The 27,617-nt window shown below is 36.7% G+C and overlaps 2 protein-coding genes across 2 annotated transcripts in view; one reads left to right on the forward strand and one right to left on the reverse strand.

Moving 5' to 3' along the window:
• Pdhx (pyruvate dehydrogenase complex component X) overlaps nt 1–4,512 on the reverse strand; it is a 65,397-nt gene extending 60,885 nt beyond the window's left edge. Inside the window, exon 1 of the mRNA XM_027936636.2 lies at nt 4,296–4,512. Within this exon, the coding sequence (XP_027792437.2) occupies nt 4,296–4,455 (160 nt within the window). The 5' untranslated portion in view covers nt 4,456–4,512. The remainder of the gene's footprint in view (nt 1–4,295) is intronic.
• A 159-nt stretch (nt 4,513–4,671) lies between these two features.
• Nucleotides 4,672–27,380, forward strand: Apip (APAF1 interacting protein). Its single transcript, XM_027936637.2, has 7 exons — nt 4,672–4,879; nt 16,794–16,894; nt 21,164–21,212; nt 23,091–23,208; nt 23,506–23,641; nt 26,324–26,491; nt 27,059–27,380. The coding sequence occupies exons 1-7, from the start codon at nt 4,823–4,825 to the stop codon at nt 27,156–27,158; spliced, it is 729 nt and encodes a 242-aa protein (XP_027792438.2). The 5' UTR covers nt 4,672–4,822; the 3' UTR covers nt 27,159–27,380.
• The last annotated feature ends 237 nt before the right edge of the window (nt 27,381–27,617 follow it).

Consider the following 27,617-nt stretch of genomic DNA (forward strand, 5'->3'; position numbering starts at 1 on the left):
AAAGTACCCAAGAGAAACAAACAAACAGTAGGAGCCCTAGAAGACATAGATGAAACTGTAATGGTTCCCCCCATGTGGTCTGCATCATTTCATATTTGTGGTGTTGTATCCCTTCAATAAATCCCACTTTCACTTCAGCTGTTCTGTTTTTGTTTCCACAGTTAAATGAAAATTTGAGAAAGACTATCAATCTCATCAGTATTAGTCCTAAAAGAGCATCCATGTTCTGGCAGAAATACCACACCAGCAATTTTGTTATCAAAGAAAAGATGTTGTCTCCTTGTTATAGAAGCTGCTGTCAAAAACAGGTGCCTAGAGTAAACAGGTAGGTGAGAGAAGGAGGCTGGCACCTTTAGGTTTTCATCTTCTTCTTTAGACACGTTTATTTTCATATTAACTGGATAAAATTTTTCCTTCTTCAAAAACACATTCATTTGCTCTCTCCCATTTTTCTTGGATTACCTTTTATTTTCTGCGTTCCACAAAGATGAGAGTATGTCTTAGTCCATTTCTCTTACTATATCACAATACCTGAGACTTAGTAATTTATAAAGAACAGAGATTTATTTAGCTCAAGGTTTGGAGACTGGGAGTCCAAAAGCATAGTGCTAGTATCTGTTAAGTGCCTTCCTGTTCATTTATAACCCCCAAACAAAGCATTAAAACTTTGAATTACAAGCATCACATGGCAAGGCAGAATAAATATGCTGCATAAGCTTGGATTTATCTTTCTCTTCTTATAAAGCCACTAAGGCCATCATGGGTACCCCACCCTCACAACTTCACCTAATCCTCATTACCTCCCAAAGGCTCCACCCCTATTATATCATTAAATATGAATTTGGGGATTAAGTTTCCAAAACAAATCTGGAAGGGCATATTCAAATCATAGCAGGATACATGAAAAGAAAGACTAGAGGTGATGGTACATATCAAGGGACATTCAGCCTTGCTGACTAAGAGGTTATAGAGGAGGGTGGTAATGGTAAAGTAGGAAGACATTTTCTACAAAAACAAAACAAAACAAAAAAATCATTACTGAGTCTCCGGCAACTATCACCATTATATGGTCTAACCTGAAATTTACAAGAGAAGACAACAATCTAGATTTTTATGTAAAGTCTCCTAGTTGTAAAATGTTAATAAATTAATTTTCTTCTACAATAAAGTGGGTCAGTTCACTGGCTGTTGAATTATAATTCTATTGTAGACTTTAGCATCATTTAAAACTTCCTATATTTCTAGCTTCCCTAAATTATGTTTAACATCTATAATATGAAAAGCCTTCGACTATGTATTAGGCAAATCACTATCAAAGTTGAACCTCATGTATTTTTCTAGGCACATGATTTAAAATTGAATGTTGTTCCTCAGCAACAACTTAAAACAAGTCTTAATTAACATTAAATGCCAAATCACACTACCTACTCTAACAGGACAGCAACACAAACTCTTCATAGTTCACTACCTAGAGTAGGTTGAAAAACCACTTGCATATGCTGTCAGTTCCTTAAATATCACACTGTGCCCTTCTTCCACAATATACAACTTCCTTATCATCCTGAACTTAACCCTCAGAACTCACTGCACACTACTGAAATCATGTCTTTATTGTTTTTCTCTCCAAGCAGACTATAAATACCTTAAGGATAAGGTCTAAATCCTTGGGACTGTATATCTGGAGCTAAATATTAAAAAAATGGACCATGTGGTAGAACACTGAAAGTATTGTTTAGTAGACCACCTTTGATCCAAGGAGGCTACCATGTACCAGGCACCTAACAGATGCTCATTCCTTTACTCAAATAATATTAGTGAAGTGGTGAATAACATAGATTCATCCTTCTCAATAAACATTTCAGTTAAAAGAATGAAATAAATGAGGGGGGATTTGCTAGACATAAATAAATGTATATATGTCCTCTAGTTCACTAACATTAAAGATGTACAGCTTAATGCAATTAATTTAGTATTTTTATCCAACCAAATAAGGACAATACCAAATTTACTAGGTTGTTGTGAAAAGTGAATAAAAGGCAGTCATAATTCATAAAAATGCTGCCAAAAAAAACATCTTTTAGGGAAACCAAAACTCTAAAAATACTTCCAAATGACAAATTTTTAAATCTCAGATGTGCGAAAGAGGAAACAGTTCAATAATTATTGCTTAATTTATACAGTTTACAGTTATCCAAATAGTTGTTTAGCTTTATAAATCATAGGGTTTTGTTTTGTTTTTAATCAAACTCTAAAAAACCCTGTCTATATATAAAGAAAAACACCATTGCAAATTCATGTTTGCTATGCAAGTATTCATCACAGCAAAACAAAAACTTGTAAATGCTAATATATTAGGAGATATATTTGGGCTCAGTGTTTGGAAAAAAAAAAAAAAAGTGTGCAAATTTTCCAAATAACAGACCAATCTAACAACACAACTTCAAATGTAGAATAAAACTCCCCTCCTCAGAATTAAGGTTGCTAATCAACTGACTTGAAAATGAAGAGATTGATTATGGTGGCTTATCCAGGTAGGCCCTGGAAGAAGGAAAGCAGGAGGGAGTGGCAAGAGAAAAATAATGTGAAAAATAATGGACCAGCCATTGGTGACTTTGAAGATGGAGGAGAGCCATGAGTCAAAGAATCTGAGAGGCCTTAAGAAGCTGAAAAAATCAAGGAAACAATTCTCTCCCAGAGCCTCCAGAAAAGAATAAAGACTCTGCCTGATGTTAGGCTTACTGAGATCCATTTTGCATTCTGACCTCCCAAACTATAAGATAATGATTTGTCTATGGCAGTAGCAACAACAGGAAATTAATTCAGTTTGCCTTGGAATGTAGTACTCTTTCCCTTACAGATGATGTTAGACAACTCTGGTGTTGTTCATGGTGCACCTCTGTTGGGTGGGGGTAGGGGTAGGGGTAGGAGAGTGGTGAGTAGGTAAAACAGTGAAGATACATCAGATAAACACTGCCTAAGTGAAATTGTGAAAGCAGAAGGAATTAAATTGGTTCTAAGGAAAACGTCTAAAACTGCATGCACATTCATGTAAGTTCTTTTCTTTGTAGTCTGGAGCATTCAAAGATTTTAAAAAGGATTTTTTATAAGCAAGAGTAAGCACCTTTCTAGATTATTTCCAACAGGTGGCTTTTAACATTCCATGATTTTCTAAGGCAGTAAGTCTCAATCTGTAGACCATCTAACCCCCAAACAAAGCATTAAAACTCACTTAAGGTTGTTAGTAAAATGCAGAGTCCCAAACTCCACCTGAAACAGAATCTCTGAGACCTGTGGGAAAGCTCAATTCTTTTAACAAACTGAGAGATGGGGGACAGAATAATATACACAATAAAAGAACCACTGCTCTAAGGAATGTTGTACAAAACATTAGAGATTGAAATAAATTGTTTCCATCACCCAATCTTTAAGAACCTCAGTCATTTTGCTGATTATTGTAAGTCGTTATTTTTTCTGAACCTCAGGCAGCCGAGGTAGACAATTCCACCTAATTTTTTAGATGAAAATTCATTCTGTAGAGTGCCAAGAACGATGACTAGTAGGTAATACTATCAAACTAAAAAAACGTTAAGTTTTATCTTCCAATACTTCACTCCAAACCCCTATTCCAGACTCCTGGTTTAAGAAAGAATAATGCCTGGCATGCATTTTACATACTGTCCTGCTAAATACTGGAAGAATTATGTTTTTGTGCCAATATCATTACTAGTCAATTTTCTATAATCCACTTAGTTTCCCGTCCTAAATTTTCATTTTTCAAGCGAATGTTTTACTTGAAACATTCTCCTAATCATCCCAAGTTAAATCTTATAAATTACGTATCATCAGGTGGGGCTATAAGACAGGCAGCCAAGACCTCAAATCTCCTAAAAGGGACAGGCCCTGAGAATGAATAAGAACAGCTAGTAGCGGCCTTAAAATCTAAGCAACCTTACGCAGTTTTTCTCGGTCAGAGATTCTTGACAACAGTAAAGGTATCTGAGATGTGAATAGGAAGGGGTCCTAGAGAAGGACGTTTAAAGCAAACCTCTCTCGGTGCCTCACAAACAGACCAAATTCCAAAGCAAGGTCATAGAGAAACCATACCAGCCCGGGTGCGGGAGTCCAGCTCTCTCAGCTCCCAAGACATCCCTTTGCGGCACGCATTAGACCCAGCCAGCAGACCCCTCTCAGAAGGGGATAAGGCACCTTCATACCCAGACCGAGGCCTTGAAGCAAGAATGCGTTCAGGCCCATTGCTCAGCTCCAGAGAAAATGAGCGAGCCTCGGCCACTCACCCCGCAGCCAGTGAGTGCTGTGAAACCATCTCCAGCTAGCTCCACGGCCGACAGACCACCCGGCAGCGGCCCTGGCCATCCCCATGCTTCGACGGCCGCCGAGGCCAAGAAGGTAACGAAGAAGCGGAGGGTCACAGCCCAGCTTCCAGGAGGCAGCCATCTTCCCGGCTTTCCCCCCGGCTGCCCGCAGCACAGCCTGATCGCCAGCCTCAGGGCCCTCCCAGGCCCCGCCTTCTCCCGCTGGTCACGCCCCCTCGACGCCCGCCTAGCGAGTGGATCTCGCTGGCTAGCCCTCTTAGCCCCGCCTCCAGCCTCATTGGCCACGCCTCCCGGCCGGGCAGCAACACTAAAGCCTCTCCCAACCCGCGAGGCCCTCCCAGATTCCGCCTCCCTACTTGTACGCTCCGCCCCCGAGATGCCCCTGTCGCCGCCTGATTGCACTGTGGCCTGGCCGCGGTAGACCGGGCGGAGCGCTGGGTGCAGAACCGTGTGGAGGCTGGAAATCGTGGGTGCCCCTCGTCCGGACCATGTCTGGCTGCCACGGTCCGGAGGGAGACTGCTGCTCACGGCAATGCGTCGCGCAGGTAGGGGCGGGGCCGCCGGCGCCGCTCTTCCTAGGCGGCAGGGCGCTGGCGCGGGGTCGCGAGCCGCAGGGTCGTGGGCGGGGCTTCCGCGGGTGCGAGCGAGGCCCTGCGGCCTGGCTGCGCTCTTGACTGCGGGAGCTGGGCCGCAGACTGAAAAAGGAAGAGTGACAGTGAGGAGCGCATTTGGGCCGCTGTCGCATGCATGTCGGGATGACAGACCGAAGGAGTCTTGAGGCACTGGAGTGGAACTGGAGCGAAAGCGGAGCTCCTCGAGCTTCTTTTCTGCGCCTGGCGACCAGCTCCACGATGCTGAACTGCAGCTGGGCCTCCGGAGCCTGCACCCTTTAGTAGAGTTGCTCCTTACTGACTGTTTAGATGAATAACTGGGTGATTCTGCCTAAGGGTTCTTCCTTGAGCAGAAGTCAGGCTGCAGGTTTATCATTCACTTATACACAACCAACAATCTTACTGGAAGCCTTAATGAACGCCTCTGAGTGTCCAGAGAATGATGAATATGACAGATGGCCCAGAGTCCAGAGGAGAACTAGACCAATTAACAAATTCAGTATAATGCATAAGAGGCAGGAAAAGCCCCCTAAGCTTAGTTCTCTGATCAAAGGGCTGAAGGTCTCACTGGGAAGATTTTATTACTAAGCATTTGTAAACCGTTATGTTGTTTTGAGTAAGTAACTTCTCCCAAATTAGCAAACACGACAGGTTAGAATGCTGGATAGACATGATTGTATGAGGAAGATGATGATCTTGGATACAGGACAGATCACTGGAGATCATTTTGAGACAGATGGGTTTGGAGAATAAGGAAAGTGAAAGCAGTCCATTAGAAGAAACATTGCTAAGACATTTTAGCACATGTGTACATGCCCCCAGTAATTAGATCTTTGGCAGTGTCTAAGAGAGCAGCATGTCTAAGCTTCAAAGAGCCTAAAACAATAAAACTAAGAATAAACTAAGATTCTTAAACCAAAAATGGCCACAGGACAACATGTAGAACAGGCATCTTTTATTTGCTTCAGTCAATGGTCATGAAAAATGTGAGCTACTTTTTCAGAGTCCAGAACAATCTTGGCTTCTATTGAAATTTAAGAGCATTTGGTGTGACTGGACCCTTATTTCTTCATGGGGTCTGGATTGAACTGACAAATAGTTACTTATTTAACCCAAGGCATGTGCTTCCACTCCTCAAACTAGATTTGCATGTACATTTAAATACATTAACCCCACTAAACATTTTTGTTTACCTTGTGTTACAAAAATAAATGAGAACAGCAATAAGAAAAGCTTTGAGGCATAAAATTTCAATGCAGTTTTAGAGGGTGCAACCGAAAGAGTTTATCCTTAAGGAAGAGGAGTGTTCAATTGTGATTATTTCAGCAAATATTGAATGAGGGCCTACTATGTGCCAGACACTGTGAATTTAACATAATGCAAGTTACATCTAATTCCTTCCCCCATAGAGAGTTCTGTGTAGTGGGAGAAACAATAAAGAGACAATATAATAGCACCACTATGGGACGGGGTGCAGTAGGGTTTGAAAATGCCTCTGGAGGAAATAAAGGAATCAACTGAAGCCTAAAGGATCAGAAGACCACAGTAAGAAATGAAGCTGAGTTTTCTAATTTCAGGCTTACCCTGGAGATATTTCAGGTTACATCACAATAAAGTCACACAAAAGCTGTAGTTTCCTAGTGCATATAAAAGTTATGTTTACACTATAGTCTATTAAGTGTACAGTAGCATTATGTCTAGAAAATAAACATAATTTTAAAATATTTATTGCTAAAAAATGGTTATGATGATCTGAACTATTGGAAATAATGATACTACTGATAGGTTTACAAAGCTCAGGGTTGCCACAAACCCTCAATTCATAAAAAATGCAGTATCCAAAGTACAATGACATAAAGCACAGTAAAGGTAAGCCTGTAGAAAGAGTAGCATGCACAGAGTCTTAGAAAAAAGGGCATTGTGTGTTCTCATATCAAAAGAATCTTGGTGTTATGGGAACAAAGTAGGGGACAGGGACTTGGGAAAATGATGAAGCTAAAAAGATGAATACTAGGACCCAAACTAGAGGGCTCTTTAAGCCATCTTAGGAATACAGATTTTTATTTTAAGGGCAATGAGATAATAAGAAAGATGGCTGAAGGAAGCGTATGGGGTGACAGGCTGTGGTTGTAGCTCAGTGGTTGAGCGCTTGCCTCGCATGGGTAAGGCACTGGGTTTGATCCTCAGCACCACATAAAAAAATAAATAAAACAAAGATATTTTTAAAAAAAGAAAGAAAGAAAATGTATGGGGTGCTGACTGGATTGGAATCTGGAGGCTTAGATACAAACCAGGAAGCTGTAGCAGTAACCCAGGCAAGAAATGCCAGTGCCCTCAGTGAGGGATTTAGGTGTTAAAGTCTAGAGGACGTGATGTTGATTCGATGGGGATGGTGAAAAATGGTGCCAGGAATGACTTAGGTTTCTGAGGGAGTGATTGGGACCTGGTGAACTCTCAGAAAGAACACGGGAGGAAGAAACAGTTGATGATAAGCCCATCATAGACATAACAAATATGAGGTCCCTGGTTGGAGTGAGATATTAAAAGCTGGGTATTTGTGGCTCTCAAGCTCAAGAAAGAGAGCTGGATTAGAGATGAAGTTTTGGAAAACTTGGTCACCAAAGCCTTCCCTCTTGAATTAATTGATCTTTATTTGATGGACACCCTCTCCCTAAACCCCTATTAGATTAATTGCCTTCCTCTGTAGGCTTTTCAATAATATTATTTTATCATGCTTGCCTGTAACTTTTAAGTTGTTTGTTTCATGGACTAGTATTGCAAAGATTTCTCAGGCACTGAGTATATTATTTTCAGGATAGATTCAGCTTATTATACAAGTAATGTCTAGGCTGATTTTATAGTCCAAAAATTCAATCCCAAATGACCTCTGATACTTGGACTAAATTTTTCTAGTATCAAAAAGTCAAGGGGGTTGGGCTGGGGTTGTAGCTCAGTGGTAGAGTGTTTGTTTGCCTGTGTTAGGTCCTCAGCACTACATAAAAATAAATTTTAAAAAATGTTCTGTCCATCTACGACTAAAAAATAAAAATTAAAAAAAAAAGTCAAGGGATATTTCCCTACGAGAGAAAGTGTTTACTTAGAAACTGTGTATTAACAAAGTCCAGATTCTAAAAGTACTAACATGAATAAATCACTATTCTCTGTTCTTGGGAAATTAAGGCAGTTATAAATGCATACCAGTAACTAATATACTATATAACAGAATTGGGCAGTGGAAGGAAGAGGAGAAGACTAAATTCTTAAGGAATTTTTGCAAATGCAGAAAGAGGAAAGATAATTGGAAACAGCAATTCATGTAAGGCTTTATGGAGAATTTTGGATGGGCTCATGGTTCTAGAGGGACACCAAAAAGAAGTTCCTTAGGGTGACCATATGCCCTATTTTAAGAGTTTACAATACATAACTCTGACTTTTTTTTTTGCTGGGGGAAAAAATCTGTTGTTTTTTTGTTTTGTTTTTTAGGGAAACCAGAAACTGGGATTTTGTATGAAATCAATAATTTTCAAAATTTTAAAATGTCAACTCAGATTCTAAGCATTATACAGACCAAATTAATTACTTCCTGGAAGTCTGATGAAATCCACAAGTCAATTTGTGACTTCTATAATATATTCTTGAATGTAAGATATATGATCTTAATTCATCCAGTATTTATTAAGCCAAGCACTGCGGTAGGAGTAACTTAGAAAGAGCATGTTGCCTACCCTTTAGTGAGCTGCGCAGAGTTGGGGAGAAAAAACAGGTAGGCACTGTTTTTACTTTTTTTGGAGGGGAGTTACCAGGGATTGAACTCAGGGGCACTTGACCACTGAGCTACATCCCCAGCCCTATTTTCTATTTTATTTAGAGACAGGGTCTCACTAAGTTGCTTAGCAGCCTCACTTTTGCTGAGACTGGCTTTGAACTCACGATCCTCCTGTCTCAGCCTCCCCAGCTGCTGGGATTGCAGTCATGCGTCACTCTGGTTTGTTTCTACTTTTTTTGTTGTTATTTGTTTATGTGTCATAGTGTTTCTGAACAAATATTTGTTCTTTGATATTTCTACAAAACAAGGCTATTTGTTTTCCTTGACCTCTACAGTTCCGTGGAAGCAACCCAGTCTCATGATCATAAACTCCCTGCCCAACTACTACCCCTTCACCACACAGATATTTGGGGTGAAGGAATTTTTTGTTCTGTGGTCCCTTCTGTGTGCCCTCTATCAGAGGATCCTCCACATTCTATCATAAATAGGTACCTTTATGGAAGGCCCCCCCACCAGGTCTGCTGAGAATGTTCCCAGGGAAGGGATGGAATCACTCACTGTACGAGATGATGTCTCTATAAATATCACGGGGTCTTACCACAGCTAGCCCACCTTCTTCGTTCCTTCACTAGCCCCTGAACATTCCTGAGGAATATTCCTCAACTGTGCTGTGTGGACTCACTTCAGACTCATGGTTTCAACCTCATACTTCCAGCAATGCTCCTGTGTCCTACAGTAGTGCCCACTCCCTAGTACCCTCTCCCCAGAGGACTGTTTTATACCTTTATTCTCTTGTTATGCCTCCCAGACCATCCCCACACTCTCAGCTGATGACTCCATTGATACTTAAGAAAACAAAAGTCACTAGATGTGAACTTCCTCACCTTCCCACCATAAAACCTACAGATATGCCTGAAAATGAACCCAGCTTCCTTTCATTTCATAAAATGGAAGCAGCCCAGTTCTTCCACCAGTCTCAGGTCTCCAGGCCTTTCACCTTCTGAAGTTATTTCTCTCCCTCTCCCTGTCTTACCATCAATCATTTCCTCCCTGGGAGGACTGTGCTCATCAGCAGGGCTTTCAGATCCCTACATGATCTGGTCCCTGCGGTCATTTTCCACCACTCTCAGCACTTTATCACCCTGCCCTAGCCAGCTGGTCTTCCTCGTGCCAAGGGTTTTCTCACTCCGGACCTTCACATCTGTCGTTTCCTCTGCCTGGAGTCACCTGCCTCTCCCCAGCACAAAACTACCTGTGCACACACACGAGTTTTTCACACATCAGTTTAAGATTAAATGCCACTTGTTTAAGCCTTACCAACCTGATTAAAGTTGATCCCTGCTATTTTTCTCCAAGTCCCTATTTGTTTCTTACCACTTATTACAATTTATTTATCCTTTCATTTTACTCTTTTAAAACTCTAGCCTGGGGTGTAAATTCTTTTAGGGAAAGACTTTGTCTTGTTTGTGGATGAATTTCCAGGGTCTAGAGAAGTGCTGTGCACATAGTAAGCCCTTAGTAAATGTTTATGGCTGACATCCCAGAGAACGGTATTCCTCCCCACCCAGCTGCTCGGCCAGCCAGAATGTGGAAGTGTTCTTTCCTTCAGTTTTCTCACCCAGAATTCTTTCTTTCTGTTTAACTTTCCAAATCCACTTCTGCCCTCACTACCTCACCAATTCATTTCCAAATCTCAGCAGTCTCTTAGTGCTCTGGTCTTTATCTTAACCACCCTTCAGCCTCTTCTGTTCACTGACACGATAGAACATTTCACGGACAAAATCTGATCATCTTAGATTTAAACTCCTCAGTGGTTTTGAGTTTTCTATAAAATAAATCCCAAACTTCTGTGCACACCACGAAAGATCCTTTATATGCTGCTTCCCTCCCACCTCCACCCCACCAAACCACCAATTTGTAACCACTTCCAGCCACTGGGAGTTCTCTCCAATTTAAGTGTCCTTTCTCTTTAAATGACCAGTGTCCTCCACTGTGCTTCAAGGCTGACTTTAGTCACAGTTCATTTGTGAAACGTTTCCCAGTTCCTGTTCCCTTCTATCAGTACCTTCTGATCCCATAGTGCCCTAGACTATCTTGCTGAGGAGCTCAACCTAGTAAAGAAATTGTTTTCATTTTATAGCAATTTCTTTACTAGGTTGAGCTCCTCAGTGGTAAGGATTTTTATCTTATATTTGTTTCTTCAGGGCTTGTCACAGAACCTAGCACTCAGTAAGGGTGCATTGAATGTGAGTATGTGATAAACACACAAGAAAAGTGAAGAGAACAAATGTCAAGGCACAGTATTGGAGGAAGAGTGACCCCTTCCCACTGGGAGATGAGTGAAGGCATCATAAGTGAGCAGGGAGCCTGGTGTAAAGGCTCTTAAGGAGGAGTTTGATGGAGTCATAGGAATTAGAGATTCAGCCTGAGCAGTTTAAGAGCCCAAAGAAAATTTAAAAATATGTATCCTTGGCTGGTAAGAAATCATGTCTTAGTTATTTATTGCTGCATAGCAGATGACCTTGTAGCTTGGTAACTGAAATCACAAAACAGTGATTGTGGCCCATAATTTGCAAGGATTAGGAATCCAAGAGCAGCTGTGCTCACATTCTGGCTCAGCATCTCATGAGATGGCAATTGGGCTGTCGGTGGGTTGACAGTCAACTCAGGGCTTGATTACAGCCGTAGGATCTGCTTCTAAGATCACTCAACCGAGTTTGGCAGGCCTTAGTTTCTCATTGGCCATTGGCCTTGAACCTCAGTTCCTTGCCAAATGGCCATCTTCCTGGGCTTTCTGATTACTCTTATGCTTCAGCAGCTGTCTTTCCCACAAAGCCAATGATCTGCAGAGAGAAAGATCAATCAAGATAGAAGCTACACTCTTCCATGACCTAATCTCAGAACTGACATACTGTTGCCTCTGCCATAGTTTCTTGGTCACACAGATCAACTTGGGTAAAATGGAATGGGGTCATCAGGAGGTAGAGAACACGAGGAGCCATTCTGTAGTTTGACTACTGCAACAAGCATGACTAGAACTGAGAGATTTGTATAAATACAGAAAGAACCTAGCAGACCATGGAGCATTTGAGCATTAGATGATTTGAAGAATGGAGTTCGTGATCAATATAGTATTAGTTTATGATTCATATTAGAGGATAAGCTGGAATAGAAGGAGGAATTGTAGCAAGGAGACCAAATAAAATATTACCTCCATACTCCCAAATGTCAGTCCCTAAGAGAGTTTTTACTACAACTATATATAGCAAAGTAATAAAAATGAAGACAGCGAAACATGAATTTCACTAAATTTAATTGAATGCAATTTAAAAGACTAGTTTTTATTCTGAGGTTATCCTCCTATTCTTTTTATGTTAAAAATGTGCTTCTTTTTTGAAGAAGGTGATAGTGGATAGTTAAATGTAATTCATGTCATAACCTGACAATCTTAGGTCATTTCCTAAAATCAAAAAGAAAAAAATAGAAAAGTAAAACTGCTGTTGAAATTCACAAGTCTGGAAATCACTGATCCAGATTATTAATATGAGGAAACTGATACCAGAAAAATGTCACTGACTTGCCTTAGGGCACACAGCTAGTGGTGTCAAAGCTGAAACCAGATTCTTTGTCTTTAATTTCTATTCAACACTTAACTGAAATGCAGAGGAAAGAGAAGAATTTTTAGTGTGGCAAGAGGAAGAAGAGAGGGCTTCTGAGTGAAGGTGATATTGGAAAGCAAAGCAACACGCACAGAGAGGAGAATAGAATAAATGTGTAGAAAGACACAAAGACCAAGCACAGAGAGAAAATCTTGACAACTACTGCACAAATATATCAGTCCCTTCCTGAAGACAGTGTCAGAAAAAATTGTGAAAACTTTGAAATGAGTAAAATAAAATTACTAGGTGTTTTGGGATTACCTTTTAGCTATTTTATAAGTATGTAAATTACAGAATACTGACAGTAATGCACATGACTTGTTTATGACAATAAACTGTGTTCAATAGACATTCGATTTATAGTTACCCTATGGATATTGTCCAATTGTGCCTTCTTTGTGAATTCAGGATTCTTGATTACTTTTTTTTGGAGAGGTATATTTGGGATAAACCTGGGGGTGCTTTACCACTGAACTTCATCCCCAGTAGTTTTTTGTGGGTTTTTTTTTGGTATATTTTGTTTTATTTTTTTAATTTTGAGAGTGAGTTTCCCAAAGGAGGACCTGATCCTCCTGCCTCAGCCTCCTGAGCCACTGGGGTTATAGGCATGTGCCACTGCCCAGTTAAGATTCCTGATTACTCCTATACAAGTATACTGAATTCTCCTTTGAATGGTTCTAACATCTTATGGTTTCCTTATTAATTAATAAGCTAAGTATTATTTTTTTTTATGTTATCATCATCATTTTTGGTGCTGAAGATTGAACCCAAGGCCTTGCACATGCTAGACATGCACTGTGCCACTGAACTATACCTCCATCCTGACAAATCTAAAATAATTTGTCTGAGTCTCCCAGGAAAATTATCTTTGAATAACAAGTGCCTGGATTTAATTTTTTTCTTATACCATGAATTGAACCTAGGGGCACTCAACCACTGAACCACATCCTCAGCCCTTTCTTATATATATATTTTTTTACAGATGGGATCTCACTAAATTGCTTAGGGTCTCACTAAGTTGCTGAGGCTGACTTTGAACTTGAGATCCTCCTGCCTCAGCCTCCTGAGCTGCTGGGATAAGAGGTGTGTGCCACTGCACCAAACTGGAGCCTGGATTTTCTTAAATTGAAAGAAAATAATAAGTTGTTAAAAATTTTTTAAAAAGGAGAAATCATTGGGAATTAGAGCCATTATTGGCTATGAATAGGTATCTCAGTAACAAGTCTGATTTCCTTAAAATAACTAGATTAATAATTTGAAAAAATAAAATACTGAATCAAAAAACATTCTAGGCTTTAGTATTTTTCATATATACTAAATACTGTTAAATGTGTTTCTGTCTCAAAATAGAACCTCTATTTTATTTTTTTCTTATTTTTATTGTTTTTTAAAATAAATGACAGCAGAATACATTACAATTTTTATTACACATAGAGAACACAGTTTTTCATATCTCTGGTTGTATATAAAGTATGTTCACACCAATTTGTGTCTTCATACATGTACTTTGGATAATGATGTCCATCACATTCCACCATCATTGCTAACCCCCTGCCCCCTCCCTTTCCCTCCCACCCCTCTGCTCTATCTAGAGTTCGTCTATTCCTCCCATGCTCCCCCTCCCTACCCCACTATGAGTCAGTCACCTTATATCAGAGAAACATTTGGCATTTGTTTTCTTTTGGGGATTGGCTAACTTCACTTAGCATTATATTCTCCAACTCCATCCATTTATCTGCAAATGCCATGATTTTATTTTCTTTTATTGCTGAGTAATATTCCATTGTGCATATATGCCACATTTTTTTTTTTATCATTCATCTACTGAAGGGCATTTAGTTGGTTCCACAGCTTAGCTATTGTGAATTGTACTGCTATATACATTGATGTGGCTGTGTCTCTGTAGTATGCTGTTTTTAAGTCCTTTGGGTATAGACCGAGGAGAGGGACAGCTGGGTCAAATGGTGGTTCCAGTCCCAATTTTCCAAGGAATCTCCATACTGCTTTCCATATTATTGGCTGCACCAATTTGCAGTCCCGCCAGCAATATATGAGTGTGCCTTTTTTCCCACATCCTCACCAACACTTATTGTTGTATTCTTAATAGCTGCCATTCTGATTGGAGTGAGATGATATCTTAGAGTAGTTTTGATTTGCATTTCTCTAATTGCTAGAGATGATGAACATTTTAAATAGTTGATTATAATGAATATTTAGATACATATTTTAAATTTAATAATTGAATTGAAATCCAGATCTAACAACAGGAAAGTAATACTATTGACATTCAAAAGAGAACTAGATACTAACTAAACCTTTCTTTCTTGTTAATTCTTTTTAAAATATATATTCTGATTTTTAGTATCTTATCTGGACAGTTTTCTAGGACTGCATTTTTCACCAAATGTATCTCTGTCGGTGACTATTAACTGATCATGTTGCTTTAATTGAAATTTTACATGTCTGAATGACTGGATGAAAATGCACTAACAGCATCTGCCTGATTCTTATTCCTGTAAGCATGAAGCTTACTAATTGCTGTAATACCTAAGTATTGGAAAAGACAAAGAGAAGGGGGAGACCCATAATAACAGACCATTTTCAATAATGTTTGCAATTTGTTCTGCCAATTTGCTTTTAAGGATTGGAAAACTGCAGGAGTCTTCCTGTTAACTCTACTTTAATATGTAATTGAAATATCATTTATGTTCCTAAAAAAGGAAATAGTGACTTATACGGGGCATGGATAATTTTGGCTAGATTTCTTAAGAACAGACAAGAAATATCTTTTATTTTAAGTAATAGTAAAATTAATTTTAATTCAAGAATTTTTAACTCTTTAAAACAGGATTTAAATCACACATTGTGCCGGGTGCTTCATATGCGTTGCATCTCTCACAGCATGCTCATTCTGTGAATGAGTAAACTGAACCACAAAGTCACGTAAGCAGTGAGTGATGTAATGTGGATTTGACTTAATGCCTGCTAACTCATGAGCCCGTTGCATCAAAACTTTAAAAAAGTTTCTAGTTTCCCATATTCCTGATATTATATTTTGAAAGCTACTCCATCAATATCATTCATAATACTTTCCTAAAATGAAATGTGTATATAAAACATTAGCAGGAAATTGGGGGAAACACCATAATTGCAGGTATCCAGTTAAGTAGCTGAGACTTTAGACCATTATGTAATGGTTCTTCTTTTGACTCAAAGGTGTTTTTCTCCTTTACACAGGACCAAGATCAGTAAAGGCAAGCTTGCTTGCCTGTGCTCTTCTGCATAGTACGTCTTTTTCTTGTTTGCCCTTTCCTGAAGGGTACAGCCCCTTAGGTTCTCAAGCTTATGTGGGGGATTTTAAGCAAGCCTTAGGTTGTATGTCATATTTCTAATGGTTTATATAGCCATCTGAATTGAAGCTCAGTGTCATCAGGCTTTTTCATATACCTTCAGGAAAAATTCTGGCTTTAGACTCCCAGGTTTCTAACCCAGATAGTCTCACTCTCATTTCTCTATGGCCCCTCTGAATCCTTACTTTCTTGACAGTGTGGCAACTTATTTTGAAATATTTGTAAAAATAATTTACTTAGCATTTTAGCTTGATTTCAAGGTAAGGATTGTATATCATACTTCATACTGCCAAAAATGAAATTCATTGTATTTCTATTTATTTTTGTTTTTAATAAATTGTTAAAAATTTTTAAAAAGGAGAAATCATTGGTATGTTTTTTTCCTAAAGAAGTCATTATTGGACTTATAGGTAAGGTTTGATATTTATTTCAGCATTTATGCATATACTCATATAAACACATATCTTCATAAAAATGGGTTTAGCAGGTTTTGTAATTGTTTCTGAGTGTTTTTAATACTCTTTGCTTGATTTAATTTTCCATAATGAGTATATATTACTTTATAATAATAATAAGAGAAACATTAAAATTATTTTGGAAAAAAAGAGGATAATTTTTAAGTAAAAACAAAACTGAACAGTCTGTGTTGAACATGTAGCTATCATGATATTTCATATATATCCTGCCTTAATTGAACAAGGTTTTTTTTATAATAATGTGTTTATAAATAAATTTTCTTGTCAGACAGAAGCATGTTCCTTTAAGCACCAGATTTTATTTCTTTCAGCCATTTCATTGGACCTTGTAATACATACTGGGCATCCTACCTTGTTCCTAAAGCCTGTTAGTGATGAACTATACGGCCCCATACTGAATACTCCCAGATTGCCAAATAATATAGTAAATCTACTTCATGAACAAAATATGTTTGTAATAGTTTTCTTCCTCTCTGTCCCGTCTCTGTAGTAGATTTTCTTAAGTTTCCTTAAATGAGCTTCATATTAGAAATACCAGCTGGAATAGTTATTTGATAAAATAATGCCTACTTTAAAAATTATTATTTTCTTTTTAAGGACAATGAACATCCAAGATACCTGATTCCAGAACTTTGCAAACAGTTTTACCATTTGGGTTGGGTCACTGGGACTGGAGGAGGAATTAGCTTGAAGCATGGGTAAGTTTCTGGCTGGCTCATCTCTGGGAATTTTCCATATGAGTAGAACACAGGGAGCCTAATGTGGTATGTCCAAAGAACAGCTAATGATAAGTTCTATGTGATAGTGATGGTATTTCATTTCTAAATTATCAAATGGCTATTTGCATAACTAAATGGAGCTGGTGTGCAGAAATAGTTATAGTAAATACCTAAGGATTTATGAACTGCAGTTTCTAATCAATTTTTTGTCCTCAATCCTTGGAGTACCAAAATTAGATTATGTTTTGCAAGTATGTTCATATGTCTGGAATTATAAAAAATACTTTCTAGGTAGACAAGATTTGTTTCAAATGTTCAGATACTTATTTTTAAATCATTTAAATACAGATTATTAACCATTAAAATTCTAAAGGTTATGCTTTATTGAGTCAAAAGAAAGACCATATGCTAGTCTATGTATCATTATTAATGGAACATAGCACTTGCTGGTCTTTATTCCTCAAGAAGTATTGGACTTATCAAATATTGGACAAAATAAGAGGTATTAGACTTACCAAAACAGAAAGAATAAATAGTTCATTAGATTGTTCATTAGATTTATTCAGTGTCTTTCCTCCAGAAAGATGAAGAATAAATACCTTACTAACAATGAAAATAAAGATTGTGGCACCTAATTTCTTTCACAGGTTTCTAAAATAGGATTAATATTTTCCTCTGAAATATTACTATCTGGAGACTAAATGCTAAGCTGAGTAATTTATTATCCTAATTCACTTTCTTTAACAAAATTGTATTGTTAAAACATTGCTATGCTATTGAGTGAAGATAGATAGATAGAAAGAAAGAAAGAAAGAAAAAGAAAGAAATGCCCCCCCTCCCCAAGGAGGCTGCATGGCATAATAAGAAACAAGATATAAAATAAATCAGAACATTTTGGACAAAAAGGTTTTTATAGCATACCACAAGATGATGCCATTATAATTTCATCTTCTTCAAATTACCAAGTATAAAATATTAATATTAGTAATATCAATAATATTAATTATTAATAATAATAATATTCAGAATGCACTCTTTTAGAGTCCAGTAAAACCATGTTCCACGTGGTAGCTCTGTATATCCATCTGTGCTGCCTTGTCACTATCACCCCAGTTGCTAATGTGTCAATTCAGCATTGTGCAAGATTTCAGATTATTTTGCCAAACTTTTAAGTTGTTCTGTTACAGCAGACTCAATGCTAACAACAATTTTTTCATCTCACTTATCCATTTAGAAGCTTAGTCATAGTAATTTGGTTTTCCCATCATACTATGTATAATAAATCATATTCTAAATGTTGCCTTTAATTAACTACTGTTTGCATGTGTGAAAAGTTTTTGTACACACAAAACAAAGCTGTCTCTCAAAATGAACTGAAATAACCATTTCTAATTGCCTCTTAAAAAATAGTAGAGCTAAAAATGAGGAGAATACAGAACTCAAGAGGGATTTATTTATTTTTTAAAATATTTATATTTTTAGTTGTAATTGGTCACAATACCTTTATTTTTGCTTATTTATTTTTATGTGGTGCTGAGGATCAAGCCCAGAGCCTCGCGTGTGCGAGGCGCGTGCTCTATTGCTGAGCCACAACCCCAAGGCTAAGAGGGATTTATTTTAACCACGTCATAAAGACTTTCTTTCTAGCACAATTTTACTAATCCATGTAACTGTGGCTGTATGTGGCCACCATAAAACACTTATTGGCACATCTTTTAAAATTAAATGGCTTTCATAGCACTACAATCAATTTATAGGAAAGTTGCATCATGTGTAGAATACTTTTTCTATAGATTCTAACTGGGTGAGGAGCTCCTCCTGGAGGTCACAGATAGAAAGAGCCACATCTTATGGCACTGTTTGGAACTGTAATACATTTGAGCCTTACAGACTGAAATAGGCATTTTGTGGTAAAAAGTTGAATTTTGCTTCTGATATTTAAACGACTTCATGAGCCCGCATCACTTATTTTATCAAGAATATCATTCTCATGTTGTCAGTGATAGTTGGTTTTCTTTTTCTGGCTCTTAGGGCAAATAAATTTGGAATGTGTTTTTAGAATAATAACTGGCAATAAGCTCTTTGGGAATACAGAATTGTTGACTGATTATAAGGTTTGGCTAATGTCATTCCAGCTTACACCAATGGTGTGTGATATGAAAAGATGTATATAAGAGGTAGCCTAGGACAGACACAAGAGTTAAATGAGAAGGAAAAAATGGAGGACTAAGAAAACAACAGTAATGTGGGTAATCACAGGATATTCTTCCACTGTTGTGTTTAGATTGAGTCCTCACCATTCAAATTTAACATTTCCTATTTTCACAGTATAGTATTGATTGGTGTAAGACATACTAATCCTGTTGCTCACTAGTAGGATTACAATTTATAAATCCATATCAGAGATGAGATCATTGAGTCATAGTAATATCTTAATGATTTTTTGTGAACAGAGAATAAATAAAAATAGAAATAAGTGAGCATGATCTATTATGAATTCTTGGAGTTTGTTTCTCTGTTTATCATACAGTGAAAAATCAGGGAGTAGAGAGAAGTAAATTCCAAAACTTAATAACTTAAAATTCAAGATGCTTTTCATGTGTGGCTTATAGTACCAAGTAAACACTCACTGACTGTTTGGCATGTTTCTCTTCTAAAATAAAAGTTCTGTCACCTTTGTATTTATCCAAATATCTCTTTCTTTGTAGATGTTAATATGTTTTTGTCTAAAACCTGTTTAGCTAATTGCCCAAAGTTGATCAAAGTCTAAATTGATTTCCATTTTACAAAGGCAGTAGTAAAGACAGACTTAGCTTGACAAATCACTTAAATAAACAGAATAAATGCCCTGGGTTTTCCTATGTCATTGATGGATTTTGTTTACTAGCAGGCCATATTGTACTTTAATTTGGTCTGTTCCCAGGACTGCATAAAATTCTTCCTGCACCAAAGATCTATGAATCCACTTACCTGTGGACTCATCTCCTTACCTGTGCAAGGGAGTAGATGGCATACTACCCATGATTCTAAATTTCTTTTGTGTTACACAAAGATAAAGGTTTTAGATAACTGTTATTTGTGAAAGGCCCCTTTTAACAGTGATTCCGGAAGAGTGCCCTCTGTGTCATCCTGAGCAGCAGAGCTCTAGAACAGTAGCTGCTTCATGAAAGCTAATGCATATGTGCAGCTTACTGTGCATAGGACTTCACTCAGATTATCAGGCATTGATTTTCTAGACTTAAATTTACCAGTGGAGCCCTAATTTCACCTTACATTTTCATTAGTTTCAAATCAACAGGTCAACATAGACCCTCATCCTCACTGTGAAGCATTTAATATTCATTGAGTGTCCATATGTCTGTTCCTTAGTAGCGAAGCATCAGGTGCTAGCACTTCCTTGGTTTGCATTTATGTGGCAGCTCATTAACACTCTCCAACAGCAATTGAAACTGGCAAGTGAACCAAAGAACTATTGTTTAGTGTGGAAGGAATGTAAAGAAGATTTTGAAATTAATTTGCAAATCAAATTTGAGAGTTTCTTGTGGACATTCTCAAAGTCTAAATTGATTTCCATGCATGTGTGCAGCTTACTGCTACACTATCTTCCTTAGCACCACATCCTGTAGTAGAGATCTCTGCATGAAGCCATTCTTATATTTTTAAACTTTTGCATTTGTTTTAGCTTCATTACCAATTATTTTCCAAGATGCATGTGCTTTTCAAATAGAATACACTTCTATCCAAGACACTGTTATACTGTAATTTAATAACCTGCCCAGCAGAGGTCTCTGAACTTCATGGTTTGTAATAAGCATTTCAAGCAATAATATTAAACTTGCTTCTTTGCATGCAGAAATCTCCTGTTGAGTGTATTTTCCTCTGATTGTATTTTAAAATGACTGTATTTCACATATGATAGTATGAACTCTACTGACACCTTAAGATGTTGAAAACTTATATGTTCAGATTATTTCTTCCAACTAGATAAAAGCCTGGTCAACATTGATTTTACATCATAAAAAGAAATAAATGTATATGACAAAAAGCAAGTACTAGTCTTGTGTTAAGCTACCAGCATTACCAAGGCATTAAAGTAATTTGGTTATTCTTTCTATGCATCCTAAATCTTTAATTAAGCCAAGAAACTATAAAACTTAATTTATAAATAACATTAATGATTGTACTGCAAAGATATTTTTTGTGCATAAAATTAAATAAATACCCAATTTCTATATTTTGTGTTACCAGCAATGAAATCTACATTGCTCCTTCAGGAGTGCAAAAGGAACGAATTCAGGTATAGTAAATGGATCCTTCTTTAACCCAAATGTCTTATCTTTCATTCTTGACTATTGTTTTATGAAACGATTATTTTAGTTTAGAAGGGTAGTTAAACTGTGATAATTTAAATAACAAATCAACAAACATTTGATGAGTAACAAATATTTATTGAATAATTTAATTTTTTTCAGGTGGTAAGTATCTTCCATGCAACCAATGTATGAATCTTACTAAGTAGGTAGAGGGAAAAAGTGAATAGTGCTACTGTAAATCATAATAAAAGTAGTTATAATTTTGTAGCCTTATCATGCTATCTTTATCAAGTTAGTTGGGGTAATCAGATTAATGGTCTCAGATGGCCCAAATGGATTCATATTTCGTATTAGCAAAACTATTGCAATTTAAAGTTATGAAACTTTATTTTGAATTTTTGAGTTTTATTTTATATTAATACTGGAATAAAATCCAAAATCTAGTTAAGACAAACATGTAATACTTCAAAGGCAAAGGAAAAAAAAAAAAAGCTGCTTCATTAACAAAACATTTTTATTGTGGTTTATAAGCCCTGAGAAATAAAAGTTACAGATCAGAAATACACATGCATTACTAAGAAAAGTCTGCAGATCTATATGCTTCCTTAAAACTTGAAGTACAAGCCAAGTATGGTGGCACACCCCATAAACTCAGCTGCTCAGGAGGCTGAAACAGGAGGATCCCAAGGCCAGCCTCAAAATATTTTAAAAAGGGAGCTGGAGTTGTAGCTCATGGTAGAGTGCTTGCCTAGCACACTGGAGGCCCTGGATTTGGTCTCCAATATTAAAAAACAAACAAAAAAACCCACACACTTTAAAAAATAATATTCCTTATTGAAATCAACCTTTCTGAATGCCAATTAAATTTCTCAGGAGATAGGGAATTTTTACTATAAAATTGTCCTCTGTGTGGGGAAAAAGCTACACTCATACATTGCTGGTGGGACTGCAAATTGGTGCAACCACTCTGGAAAGCAGAAAACTTGAAATGGAACAACCATTGACCCAGTTATCCCACTCCTCAATATATACCCAAAGGACTTAAAATCAGCATAATAGTGACATAGCCACATCAATGTTTATAGCAGCTCAATTCACAATAGCTAAGCTATGGAACTAACCTAGGTGCTATTCAACAGATGAATGGATAAAGAAAATGTGGTATATATACATGATGGAATATTACTCAAGAATGACTTTATGACATTTGCTGGTAAATGGATGGAACCAGAGATTATCATGCTAAGTGAAATAAGCCAATCCCCAAAATCAAAGATCATATATTCTCTCTGATATTTAAATGCTGACTCACAATAGGCAGGGGTGGGTTCATCAGATTGGACAGGATGAAGTAGGAGAGGGAATGGGAATAGAAAATACAGTAGAATGATTCAGACATAACTTTTCTATGTTCATATAGGAATACAAGACCAGTACAACTCCACACCATGTATAACCACAAAAATGGGAAGATATATAAATATAATATGTCTAAATACATTTTACTGCCATGTATAACTAAAAAGAATAAATAAAAAATTTAAAATAAAAAGAAATAAAATTATCCTCTAAAATTTTCTTCTTATTTTATGAAATGTGAAAAAAAAAATGGTAACACCTGTCTGGGAATGTTGTTTTCTTTATTTAGTCTTCCCAAAATATAGTTGTGAAATTACAGGGCCAAGTTAAGCTAAATGAATGAAATGATATCAGCATCATTACATATGTCAATTTTCTTCTTCACATTCTATTTTTAAATTCTCAAGAATATTTTTTTAGTAGAGAACTTTTTTATATCTCAGTGGCATTTCTAATTGATATTTTGTAAGTCATCTTTTTTCTTTCTTTCCTTCTCTAAGTAGCCAGAAGATATGTTTGTTTGTGATATAAATGAGCAGGATATAAGTGGACCTCCAGCATCTAAGAAGCTAAAAAAAAGCCAGTGCACTCCCCTTTTCATGAATGCGTACACAATGAGAGGTATGCCGGAAATGCCTTTGACACCAGGAATATTTGCAGAGCGGGCTCCCCTAAGTAATAATAGTTATTATTTTAGTTAACATTTCTTGCATATCTGTCATGTACAAGAATATTAATTCATTTGGTTCTCACATCAGGCTTTGAAGAATGTCCATTATTACCCCACTTACCCTCCTACCTATTTTATGTCAGAAAAAAATAAGTCCATAGTTTGTGTGTGTGTGTGTGTGTGTGTGTGTGTGTGTGAAGCTATACTTTATCTTCACCAAGCATGTGACTTTATTCTTCCTCCTTCAGGAGCAGGCGCAGTGATTCATACCCACTCTAAAGCTGCTGTCATGGCTACTCTCCTCTTTCCAGGACGAGAATTTAAAATCACACATCAAGAGATGATCAAAGGAATAAGGAAATGTACCTCAGGAGGCTATTTTAGGTATTATTGCTGTCGTGTGTTTTTTTCTTAAATAATTTGAAAGTATTTTTCCTTCTTTGATAAATAGGATACTGATCTTTTATGCGTATAATGAAATGCTGTGGGATCTATGCTGAATAACACCCCACTTAATCTTGCCCTTCCAGATCTATTCGCAATGACACAAATCCTCCTCCACTCTTCCTCAGCCAGGTCATGGTAAAGCACTAGCAACATGAATAATGAAATGTTCATTAGAGTGAAATGAAAAAAAAAAATCTTGGCTGTGATTTCTATGGAGGTAGAAAAATTCTGTCCCTACATTGAAGCACCCAAACAGCAAGATCTACCCACCTTCACTTTGTGTGCAGGAGGCCTAAATCGCCACTAGAGTCTAGAATTCATGTTGATCCAGTTTAGTATTTCTAGAATATTGTCATTTTTTAAAAAACGTTTTCTAATCATTTTAATTAAGAAGGACTCTATATTTTAGAATTTTTCAGTGTGGAAGCTGGCCTGGACTGTAAGTATAGAACAGTGACCTTCTAGATAGGTTTAAGTAAATCCTCCAGCCCACAAAAATGTCGTCATTATTCATAAATCTAGAGTATTATGGCATGAAGAAGCATGTTCTTGGTGCCCAGGCACCAGCCACACCTTGCCTTTAAATTTAGTGGCATTCTTCCTGGGATGTCACCCTTCTTAATTCCCTAAGGGCCTGATAGCTGTTTGTTTGGAGGAAGCAGTGCCAGTTTTACTGAAGTGTTCTTCCAGCAGTATCTTCTGTTACCGCGTGTAGTAGAAGGTACACTATTAAACTGGTGAATTGAGAACTTAATTTGATTTCAGTTAATATTTATTGTGTGCCTAAAGCATTCCTCAGCACCCTGAAAAACCTATTTACAAAAGTTAAATATTTAAATTATGAAAAGGGGACATATTGGAGAAAGGATAGCCTGTGTTGCCTTTTTTGTCTCTGGGGCTTAAAAGAGAAGCCATATGGGTGCTATCAGTTTCATATGCATTTGATTACTTTGTTGAACAAATAAAGTTAAGACAGAACAATGTGGGGAACTGTGAGTTTGAATCAAAGCATAATAGAGAGGCTTTCGAATTTTGTGGAGAAAAGAATGATACCAATGAAAAGATGCTATTTGTTATGTATAACATATATTTATATATATTTACAGTGTGTCAGAATTTAAAGAATAAAAATGTGTGTGTGTGTGTGTGTGTGTGTGTGTGTGTATTTGTTGCTAGGGGATTGAACCCAGGGCCTTGCACTGAGTTATACCCCCAGCCTAAAACTCTTTTAAGATGTAATTCTATTTTGGCTTTGTTGGGAAATGAGGTAGTGATATTTTATCTGAATTTAGGGAGAATCCTAAGCTGGGAGGAAGAGGAAAGAAAGAAGTTTTGACATTCTCTAGTCTTATTTTTATTGGAAGTCACCCTTAAAAAAAAAAAAAAAGAAAAAAGAAACAGATTTAAAATACTTAGTTTTTACCAGAGGTAGTTAACATGTGTCAGTATAATTGTCCTCCCTGTTGGAAGCAACATGGCTGGTAAAGTGAAAAGAACACCGTGGTCAAAGGACTACCCAGCTGTCTCCTGTTTAACCTGTCTGTGAAATGGGGGGACTAGCTTGAATTAGCTTTCAAGTCTTATTTTGCTGTGGAATTATTTTGCACCTGGAAATATTTCTGATCAGTGTATACTAGAAGAAAATATAAGTTTGTGGTTCTCCTAGCCAGTGTTAGGAAAGATTTTGAACTAGCTACTCGTTCCTTCCATGTTACTTCTGTCTTCACTAATGTTAAACAACATTGGGCAACTCCAAATTATTAATGATAATTGTTCATCACGCAATTAATCACATGACAGGTACTTAATCTATACCCACCCTAAAGCAGTAATTTCTGGTACCACTTTAGGTAGAACTTTTTTTTTTTGTTGATAAGTTACACACTACAGAGATGGGAAAAGGCAGATATTATATTAACAACATAACAGAAATTCATGTGAAAAGGAAAACTAGTCTGAGCTTTGTTTGTTTCTAAGTGACCTCAAAAATAGACTTAATTGAATTAGTAACTGTGTTTTTTTTTTTTTTTGGTTGAACATTGATCTCATCACATGTATTTACTGAGAATAAAGTGGAAATAAAAGAAGTTACAGATTTGAGAATATTCTGGAAGCATCATCATACCTTTAGTAGTTATCTCTAGAAAGTTCTTGCTTTCCTACCGCCACAAACCATACCTATATTTATCGATTTATCTGTCCAAGACATTTTGCAGTCCTACAGAGATAAAACACAATGATCTTAGATTATTGGGAAATTCCTACTTAATTCACTTTTTAATCCTATCAACACTTTTGATTCTAAGATTTCCCGTCTCTTATTAAAAATATTATGATTGTCTCTGCTTCAAGGAAATACTTGTGTGATCTTGATGATTTCTTTGTTAGATTTTGGGATACTATACAAATTTCTGCCACATATACTTAGGATTGTCTGCCAAATTCCCAAGGTGTCTTTTGATACAGATATTTATGCAAGATACACAGAGTAACATGCAACATCTTGTTCATAATTTGGAGTGGTTTGCAAATAAAAAGAGAATATTTAACTGGTTATTTGTCAAATTTACTATATATGTTTGTTTTAATAGAAAAAAATGGCTCATTTTGTCTTTATAGATATGATGATATGTTAGTGGTACCTATTATTGAGAACACACCTGAAGAAAAAGACCTCAAAGAACGAATGGCCCGTGCAATGAATGAGTACCCCGACTCCTGTGCAGTCCTGGTCAGGCGCCATGGAGTGTACGTGTGGGGAGAAACATGGGAGAAGGCTAAAACCATGTAAGTGTAAAAACATTTGGGATAAGTCACCACACCCTGAATGTGAAAATGAACAAAAAATGTCTCATCAATTTAAAATGAAGGATGATTGTCATGTTTCATTAGTCAAATAGGCTTAAATTTAAAGGGTTTATCATTATATCCAGATATTTGATTTTTACTATGTATTGATTCATTGAGAACTCTTTATTGGATGAGCCATTATTTGGGAAGGATCTGTGGACAGAAGAGGAAGGAGACGTAGATCCTAAATATATTTTATTTCAAAAAATAGCACACAGTATAAATTTGTGTAAGTAGTATGTTTAAAAATCTCTTTTATTTCCTGAGAACTATATGACATGGTTGCCTGATTCAATATGATTCCTTTACATGTTTTTAAATTGTTGTTTTAAAATAGTTTTTTAAATGTTTTTATTTTGCCCTCAAACTGATAGGGAAAATATGCAGGTACTAGGAAGAAAGCAGAGTTAACTGGACAGAAAAGAGAGATGTGGTTATTTAGGTTTGGAGAACTCCATTTCAAGTAAACACCTTCATTTTTTCTTTTTTCTTTTTCTCTTACAGGTGTGAATGTTATGACTATTTATTTGATATTGCTGTATCAATGAAGAAAGTAGGACTTGATCCCACACAGCTCCCAGTTGGAGAAAATGGAATTGTATAAGCCAAACAAAAGTTTAATTATACAGAGATTAAACTAAACTTAATTATTATTTAAGTGAAACAATTATTTTTTAAATAAATTGAAATTTTCCAAAAACACCATTGATTTATCACTAAATGCTACAGATGATCGCATTTAATCTCTTCTGACATTGAATGATATTTGCTCATATTCTTGTAATTTAAATGACAGGACAGTGGAATAAAAAATTTTTACTCAGTATTTTTTATGTTTAAAATTTGTGACAGCAAAATATTTGTCTATAAATTAATGCCTTTTATATGCATTCAGAGAATTCCTTTTAATATTTAAAGCTGATGGTGATATCAGAATTCATAGTAAATTTTCATTTAATTATGAAATGAGCATTTTCTTGATTTAATGTTGGTATATAAAATTTATGTGAAACATTAAGACCTAATATATCCCCCATATTTGATGTCAAGACAGTTTTATAGA

This window comes from Marmota flaviventris, chromosome 9 (assembly GCF_047511675.1).
Source record: "Marmota flaviventris isolate mMarFla1 chromosome 9, mMarFla1.hap1, whole genome shotgun sequence".
In the NCBI taxonomy this organism is placed as follows: Eukaryota; Metazoa; Chordata; class Mammalia; order Rodentia; family Sciuridae; genus Marmota; species Marmota flaviventris.